The sequence below is a fragment of the Triticum dicoccoides genome, chromosome 4A (genome assembly GCF_002162155.2).
Source record: "Triticum dicoccoides isolate Atlit2015 ecotype Zavitan chromosome 4A, WEW_v2.0, whole genome shotgun sequence".
Taxonomy (NCBI): domain Eukaryota; kingdom Viridiplantae; phylum Streptophyta; class Magnoliopsida; order Poales; family Poaceae; genus Triticum; species Triticum dicoccoides.
In genome coordinates, this window is record NC_041386.1 from 45,666,450 (window position 1) to 45,675,490 (window position 9,041).

At 49.1% G+C, this 9,041-nt stretch overlaps 1 protein-coding gene across 2 annotated transcripts; it reads left to right on the forward strand.

Moving 5' to 3' along the window:
- The first annotated feature begins 2,483 nt into the window (after positions 1–2,483).
- Positions 2,484–5,890, forward strand: LOC119284885. Of its 2 annotated transcripts, none has more exons than XM_037564055.1 (2): positions 2,484–2,678; positions 4,742–5,890. In XM_037564055.1, the coding sequence occupies exon 2, from the start codon at positions 4,781–4,783 to the stop codon at positions 5,561–5,563; it is 783 nt and encodes a 260-aa protein (XP_037419952.1). In that variant the 5' UTR covers positions 2,484–2,678; positions 4,742–4,780; the 3' UTR covers positions 5,564–5,890. The 2 variants fall into 2 exon arrangements, with proteins under 2 accessions (XP_037419952.1, XP_037419951.1); XM_037564054.1 differs by having other exon boundaries at positions 2,485–2,678; positions 4,734–5,890.
- The last annotated feature ends 3,151 nt before the right edge of the window (positions 5,891–9,041 follow it).

The window sequence follows — 9,041 nt, forward strand, 5'->3', positions numbered from 1 at the left end:
AAAAACCCCAGCCACAGAAATGCTAACGCGTGGATGCCTATTGGTCCCGGTTGGTGCTACCAACCGGGACCAAAGGGTCTCCTGCCTGGGCTCCGCGCACAGGCCACATGGAGGCCCATCAGTCCCGGTTCTGAATTGAACCGGGACTAAAGGGGCAGGGCATTAGTACCGACCCTTTAGTCCTGGTTCAGGAACCGAGACAAAAGGCCCTTACGAACCGGGACAACATACCCTTTTTCTACCAGTGTTGGCTTTAAAGCGTTGTTGCAGCACTAACAACTTTTCAAAAAATCTTCCTTTATAATTGCTTATTGGGTTTAAAGTGTTGTTGCAGTAGATCCCCAATATACCCCCTATACTTAGACTAACATATGTACCCCCACCTTTCTCTCTCCCACTCTCGTGTGCAATAAACACAACGGCGAAGCTCGACCTACCGACAACATTCGACGGCGAGCAGAGGGAGGAGTGGCAACAGCGGTGAGGACGACGTGGTTGTCGATGACGGAAGGAGTGGCGGTGGCCGAATGCAGCAGAGGGAGGTGGTGGCGGTGCCACGACTGGCAGAGTTGCAGGCGTCGGGAAAGGCGGGCAACAATTAGTTCTAGCAGTGGCGCAACCAGTCAGTGCCCACCTCCGCGTGATTGTGAGCACAAGCGACAATGGATTGCATATGGATGGTACCTGAGAAGCTGACTTCATAGGTTTAACAAAGGGCATCTTTAGCCGATCCCCTAAAACCGCTTAGAGGAGTAAATATCTGGTTTACTCCTCTAACCGGGACATAGCCGAACTCTTAAATCATATAAGGGAGTAAAAAATTTACTCCTCGCGGCGGCCGAGGAGTAAAAATATCCGCTTGCTCGTCCGCCCAATAAATCGCACCCAACACTCTCTCCATCGTCCGACCGTCCAAATCCACCCCCGTGTGTCTCCTTCCATGGCTGGATCCGGCCGGCGTCGCTCGCTGTCGCCCATCTGCAGCGCCTGCCCGGTGGATAGACCCCGCACGGCCGCCTTCTCCCGCGCCGACGTCGCCTAATCTTCCCATACCTCCTCCTCCTCTCGCGTCGTGCCGGGGCCAAACTACCGACCGAGACACCAGGAAAACCCACTGGTTCGACAATTTTCACTCGGAGAAAGCTGCGGCGAGTGCATACGACATCAAGTCAATGCACTTGTATGGCGTCGTCGGCCGCCGAAACTTCTCTGACGGCTATCTGCCGCCTCCGGAGCCACCGTTGGACCAGCGTGTGGCCAATGCCCGTGAGCGCCGGGAGGACAGAGAAGCCCGCGAGCGACACGCGCCCGAGGCTGACGGTGAGGCGTACATGGCGGAGCTCTACCGGTGCTACCCGAACCAAGGCGGAGCACCGCCTGTACACGGAGTACGCCGCGGGAAGGATCGAGGTGGAATATCGAGAACTAGAGGGGGTTTCTGTAAAATTATCAACAGATGGGCAAAAGCACTATTCACTTTATTAGTATAGGTCTGTCAGGTCTGTTTAGGGCACATCTAGATGTGCCATAATTATTGCACATCTAAGTCCTCAATCAAATTAGAAAGAAAATGAAAAAAAGACAAAAAGAATATTGCACAAATCTTAGTGTAAAACCAATGATATACTACATTCGTTTCAATTTACAAGTCCTACGCGTACACCTAGATTGCCAATTTTATCACCTCAATATAAACTATATAACACAAAAATTATACAGTTTGAAAATAGAACATCTGAAGTTTATATTGGTATACTTTTTTATAATATATGACTTGTATTAGGTTGGTCAAATTGATGACTTAGGGGCACGCGCACGCCCTGTAAACTGAGAGAGGGGTAGTAGCTAGGATTTAGATATGCAAAACTTATAGCACATCAATATGTCCTTTAGCAAAACTGATATAGATTTTGAATTGGCGCCGAACTTCGGCTAGTATGTTCAATAAGTGCTTGTTTGAATCGACTTTGTGTTTGTTTGCTCAAATTCGTTTTATACTCGACTAAACTTAGAAGTTCGGCTAGGTTCAACCAAAACTTTGGGAGTAAATTCACTCCAATAATGTTACTCGACGGTTTACTTCGCCATTCTTTAAGATCGACTAGAGATGTCCTAACAACTCAGTACCACACCAGAGCCTTCATAAACCAACTGCCAATTTGTTGTTACATGATTTGGATTGGGACTTTTTGTCAAGAGCAAAAGGCATGACGCGGCATATCTTCTTTTTTCCTTCTCGAAGAAAACGAGATGTATCTACAGCATGGGTGCACCGCCAATGATCATGCCTTTGGACAGCTCGCCATACTTATCTTTACTTATTCTCATCTGATCACTAAGTTTTCCCAGAGCAAACCAAGATAGATAGCAACAGAGGAAAAAGTGGCGTCATCCGAGCCATCCAAAGGAAAACGAGCGGTCCAGATATACTGCGCCCGAGCGAGTCGCACGAACGTACGGGAGAAAGAAACCGAAATCAACAACAGGTGGGACGGTCATCTTCCTCCCCCACCCCTCTCGCATCGTCTCCACCCGACCGCCACTCCCCACTCTGCCGCGACCCTCTCGACGCGGCGGCCGCCGCCGGGATGACCGCCTTCTAGCACACCACAACCGATCTCCCGCGGAGTCCCCCGCCCGCCCCTGCGCCGCGCCGACAGAGATCCGGGACCTCGTTGGTGAGCTGCCGACCCCCTCTGCCCCTAATCCCCCCAGCGATTTGTCCCGATTCGTTTCCGGCTCCTGCCCGCGCGTTCGCGATGTTACGGAGTCTCTCGTGACCAGATGCGTGGTTGGGCCGTGGCTTTTGGTCCTCCTTTTACCGTAGGGCGCTTGGGGTGGAGACCTCGCCGATTTGGGGATTTCCATGGCTGTTTGTAGGCACGAAATGTCAGATTGGGAAAAAGTATATATTAAACGATGGTTAGTGAAATCTTTGTGACTTGCACGATGATAGAGACATATGGTTTGTAGCCTGAAGCTGAGGAGTGACCAGTAGGCCGGATAATGTTGTAATTCCATGGGAATTGCGTGACTGGTACCTGCTTAGGATTTTTGGGTCTGATGACATTTTCTAGAAGGTAGGGCGCATATAGACTCGATTATCTAAGCAGGGCTTAGTCGAGTTTGCTAGAAACTATCTCTGACTGAACCTGTTTGAGGAGTCATAGGCTTTATTAGGCTCTGGATACCGTATGATTGTGAACCTGTCATGATGCGAATGGCTATTTTATTTTCTCAAGTTGGTTAAAAACAAGAAATCATATCTTTGCTTAATAATTGCCTTGTTTATTGTGATACAATTAAATAGCTCAAATTGGGTGTATTGGCATCAACTCAGAACCTGCTATTGCTTTCATATAAATCATGTAGGGCTGAACTAGACTTGGTGGTCCTACATTTTGTAATTTATGTTCAGAAGAAGCAATGTTTTCTTTTGACCACTAAGCATTCTTCTTATTGCAACTATTAAATGATGAGTAAGCCATGTGTAGAATTTGTAGGATTTGTTTGATCCTCCCATAGTTCTATTTAGAGATGCTTAGTTGGGCAATAGCTCAGCTAGCCAGCTTTTGCGTTGGTTCTTTTGCTTACCAGCCTTGCCCTGTGAAACTGTTGTGAGGAGTGGGTCATTGGTTTTTCTTTGCGAAAAGTTTGCCATCGGAAGCGAGCCGATTTGGCTTTCCTGATCTAGCAAGGTTTTTGTAGCCCACCCAAGCTAGCTGGCCCACAAAAACTAAGATATTTGAACAGTTCCAAACACCTAGCCTTGCCCGGCAAGGCTATAACTATTCTTGCCTAGGATCCAAAAGAGTCCTTAATGTGCTGCTAGTCCTCTGTAGACTTTACTGAGCGGATTAAAACATTGTCGTGATAATTTAGTTATTTTACCACGATTTTGTAACTAGAGTAATTTCTTCTAGTTTATATGTTACGGTAGGGATAATTAACTGTTTTGAAAAGCACTGCAGGTCTAATGTGATAGCACACATGTAGTTTATCTAAACAGTTCTTATCTAAAACTAGTGAATGATGCTCCTTCCCGATAAGTTTCCAGCAGTAAAAATGTTTACAATAACTTTCACGGATGAATTCCTGCTTGCCGAGTTTCTCACCTTCTTTAGATACCACGGTTATTGTCAATTTATTTATTAGTTTTTTTATTAGAGAAGTGCTATATGTACTGAAAAATCTGTACAAATTAAGTACTCCCTCCGTTCGGAATTACTTGTCACAAAAATGGATGTATCTAGACGTATTTTAGTTCTATCTACATCCATTTCCGAGACAAGTAATTCCGAACGGAGGGAGTACTTACTCAGGGTAGCTACAAAGCCGACTGAGAAAATCGCCACCTAATCAACTAGGCCACACATTATTAATCCCTCCTCGACTAAAGTAGATACGTATGCAGTCAGTAATATCACTTGGCACTCTCAGCATTTCTGTGTTTGTTATGTGGTTTCTGAAATAGCTAATGCACAGGGAAACTGTATCATTGTTCTAAAAAATAAACATGATTATGTAGTTAATATGACTCATTGCCTGTCTTGTCAATTGGTTGTTTACTTGATTTTTTATGGACTGCTGGCTTTATTTCATTTATGAGAGCATTTCACTTTTTGCTCAACATAAATACTTGTGGTCAGTTTTACTGGAGAAATTGGCATTCCCTCTATGTAGGTATGGTATTATTCGCTTGTGAGGCATTCTGATTTTTTGCTGTACATCAGGACTGCAGATGCACAAAACATAGTGTACCAGCTCTTCCTCACTCAACATGTGGAGTTTTGCATCAAATGCCATAGCTGGAAGCATAAAGAAAAAGGTACAACCATCAAAAGGCAGCTTATCCAATCATGATTGCTCTGATGACGATGGTTCTTCATGTGCAAGTCGAGAGGAAGGCCTTGAATGCCCAATTTGCTGTGAATCCTTCAACATCGTAGAGAACGTTCCTTATGTCTTGTGGTGTGGTCACACAATGTGCAAGAACTGCATCTTAGGTCTTCAGTGGGCTGTTGTCAAGTTCCCAACCCTTCCTATCCAGCTGCCTCTCTTTGTCTCGTGTCCTTGGTGCAACCTATTATCTTTCCGGCTGGTGTACAAGGGCAACCTCAAGTTCCCACGTAAGAACTACTTTCTGCTGTGGATGGTTGAGAGCATGAATGGTGACAGAGCAAAGTTCCATTCCTCTGGTCATGAAGAGCGCCAATCAGTATGTCCCTCCAGTGGCGGCACCAGTTCCAGTCAACACCACCGAAGAACCCCTACGGCACGAGCAGAGACCTCCTCTTCTGCCAGAGATAGAAATGCCACTGCCAACACCTCCAACACTGCCAGCGTGTCTCTCCAAAAGCTTATGGTGTGCTTCGTGCAGCTGACGGCCAAGTTCCCGCTCGTGATAATGTTCCTCCTCATAGTTCTCTACGCCGTCCCTGCCAGCGCCGCGGTTCTGCTCCTGTACGTCCTTGTCACGTTTTTGTTTGCGCTGCCGTCGTTTCTGATCCTCTACTTTGCTTATCCCACCTTGGACTGGCTCGTGAGAGAGATATTCACTTGAGCCGTGCTGTTCTGAAATGTAAGTACAGTTTATATAGCTTTGTGAAGGTGAAAACAAAGCTTGGATATCTATTTCCATCCGTGGCGCCACTTTGCTGTTATGTCCTCTGTATAGATAGCCCTTTTCTGTTCCTTGTTTTATTTTTACCTCTTCTGCTCTGGCCTTTAGAGGCTGTGGTTTGCTGTAACTGTCTGCTCATTGAAATGTTGTTCTTGTTCATGAGTGCCCCAATCTTTGTAATTTTCCTTTTGTTGTGGTCAGGTGTTGTATTCCCTCCTATCCATATTTATTGTCGCTGCTCTACTAGAGGGAGTACCATGTTTTGCAGCTCTTTCGGGAATGCTTGCGTTGCAATGTTCTCATACAGTTGCTTACATTTTGGTACTGATTCTTTGCTTCGGGACATGGCTTTTGCATGTCGAAATGCGGTTCTGTAGACGTCTGCCTTCTCGGACTTGCCAACCAAACATGGAGTCGGCATTGCTGTTCATCAAGTTAACTAACGCTTTATACACTTGTGGCAGATGAGCATGTTGGCCACGGTCCTTGGCCCTGACGAACATTCTCGCTTTCGACCAGTCTGTTGCGGAGGCGGCCTACATCAAATTGAGATTCCATCAGCCATGCTCCAGCGTGTGCGGTCCGGCCGCTCCGCATGTCTTTTTTAAGCATCTCCAACAGACGCGCGACGCGCTAAAAAGTAGTTTGCAGCGCGTCTATCGTCTGTAAAAGCGTGGCGGGCAGCGCTGGCTTCAGCAGCCGTGCTAAAATTTAACGCACGCGCGTAGCTTCAGCAGCCGCGTTAAAATGCAGCGCGTATCGCATGAACATTGCGTACATATTTTTAAATAAAAACGATACTAAATAAAATTCATAGATAAAAACGATACATATATATTTTACATAGTTTCACAGTATACATAGATAAAACTATGGTGCAACGACATAAAAAAAACTACTAGATAGTGCAACTACAACCTATTCTCAGTCGTCATCATCATCATCATCCTCGCTGGTCTGGTTCGAGGTATCGAGCCACATGTCGTCCCAACGAGGATCATTAGCCGAAAAGATCGACTGCCCACCATTTTCAATGATATCGCACTGCGATAGCGCCAGGGCCTTCTGCCGACGCCTCTCCAACCGATCCGCGCGGCGCTTTGTCGTCCTCTCTGCCCAGTAGGCTTGCTCGTTGGCGACGTTCTCCGGGTGGCGCCGGTGCCATTCCGCCATGCCTCGCTCGTCCTCCTCGGCGATGAGGAGGTGGCGCTGCCGCCGAGTCTGCTCCGCACGGCCCTCGTCCGTGATAAGACGAGGCGGAGGGGCGACGTCCTGCGCCTGCTGGCGCATGTACATGTCCTGGAAGTTCATCTGCGTGCGCGGCCTGTCTAGGCGCCATGCCGCCACGTCATACGCGCAGGCGGCGTCGTACGCGCAGTCTGGAAAGGTGCTGAGGTCGAGCCGGATGTCGCCGGACCGGATCTCGGCATAGTACCAGCCGTTGGGGCGCTGGCAGACGCAGCGGTAGCCCGACACTCCTCGGCGGCGCGGCATGGTGGCGCGTCGGTGACGGGGCGCTGGAGCGGTGAGGAAGCAAAGGAAGCTACGAGGAAGCGGGAGAGGTACATGTGGATAGCCGCGCGGCGAGCGTCGCAATTTATAGACGTGCCGAAAGCGGTGCGTCAAAAGTAGCGCGCGAGCTGCCGCGCCTTTTTCCGCGCGCGCAATCGTTTCCGGCGCGCGTTAGTTTTTCGTCCTCGTTGGAGCGCGTGAAAATGTCCTCGCGTACTAAAAACCCAGTTTATCGCGCGCGCGTCTTTTGACGCGGCTGTAGAAGATGCTCTTAGATGCAGCTGCACATGCTTTGGGTCGTAGAAAGCACGAAGAGCCAATATAACACGCTGATAAGATTATGGATCTGCTACGCAACTAGGCGTCCACTCAGCTCACTTAGCATGCCGTTGTTGTGCCGCCTGCGTCCCGCCTCAACACCGAGCATCGTCAAGCTCCGGCTTCATTTGACTTGTAAGGGTGTGACCAAATCTGTGCTCCCCTCCAAGACGCTTCATCGTGGGTCTTGGACGTCGGATGTATCCGCAACTGTTGGTTTGGCACACCCGTCTGATGTGGTGCTACAGTCCGCTCTGGTGGTTCAGACTGAGCATCTGCAAGGCTTGCTGGCGTGTGTTGGGAGCATTCTACGGCAAGTAAAGGTTGCTTTGAGCAGGCTTTTTTTGGGCCGACTATGTTGCAGACCTCTCTGATGGTGCATCATCTTGGTGAGGTCGGTGTTGGCTCCGTAGAGGATACTGGAGCAGAGCTATATGGTTGTTTCTCCCCTCGTCCTCATGTTCGGGACAACTCCCAATCCATGTCTGCCTTGATCCCTATGTCGTGGCTCTGGTGCTATAGATCGTGACCGAGCTTCTGGAGCTATGCCCGAGCCTTGCTTCGCCTTTGTCAATGGAGCATACGAAGGTGGACTCGGTGATGACCTCGTGCGAGGGGTATGATTTGCCTCTATCATGTCAACAACTCAAGGTGAACTCGCCTGGGCACTAGAATGTGGCTTTGGTGCGCACTCCACCCCCAATGTCACATTGGGGCTGTTTGGATTTCGTCCTGGCCAGCCCGACCAACACAGGGCGTGCCAATATTTTGGCGAGAGAAACGGCCGCCTCCGTTCCGCCAGCTCGTGGGCGTGGAATCTGAACAGCGAGCCAAAAAATTAGTAAGGCTCCCTAGATTTGGCCACTATCCAAACGAGTGCCCGTGTTTCCAGTCAACGCCCATTTTTTGGCGTCGTAGCTCTTGGCTACCATCCAAATAGCCCCATTATCCTGATGCTTTTTTCGCAAAAGGTCTTTGTGACGTGTTTGTTAGCTTGGAGCCGCTAGCCCTGGATTTGTTAGGGCAATTGCTTGCCTCCTAACGGGGACGATGCAAAAGCAAGAAGGGGGGCGGGAGCGGGCGTACGTAAGGTTGGAGGACAATTAGGGGCAAAACCGAGAGAGGGAGCTGGGAACATACTTAAGGTTAGACGAAACGTTCTACCTGCAGTAGAGATAGAGAAGAGAAAAGAAGACTGGCTAAATACATATCAGAAGGCCGACGATAGCGCAGGTCGACCATCACAAGCGACCGATCCATCACCTCGCGCTTCGCTCTTCGCATCGCTTCAGTTGCTCGATCGGCCCCACAAGTTGTCCCTATCCTTCACCGGTCATCTCCTTCCTCACGTCAAATCCCTCTTCCCCATAAGGCTCCTCTTGAGAGATGTGCTCCCCTTCTACACCCCGCCCCATCCCTGCAGAGGGATCTCTTGGTGTGGCGGCACTCCAACATTAGCTGTGGTGCCCTTCCCCACATTCTCTCATCAAGCAGGATGTCCTCCCCCCCCCCCTCGCGGTTGCAGCATCAACACATACCTCATTGGCTCACAGCGGCACCACCATTCGGCTCATACCAACACTAGATG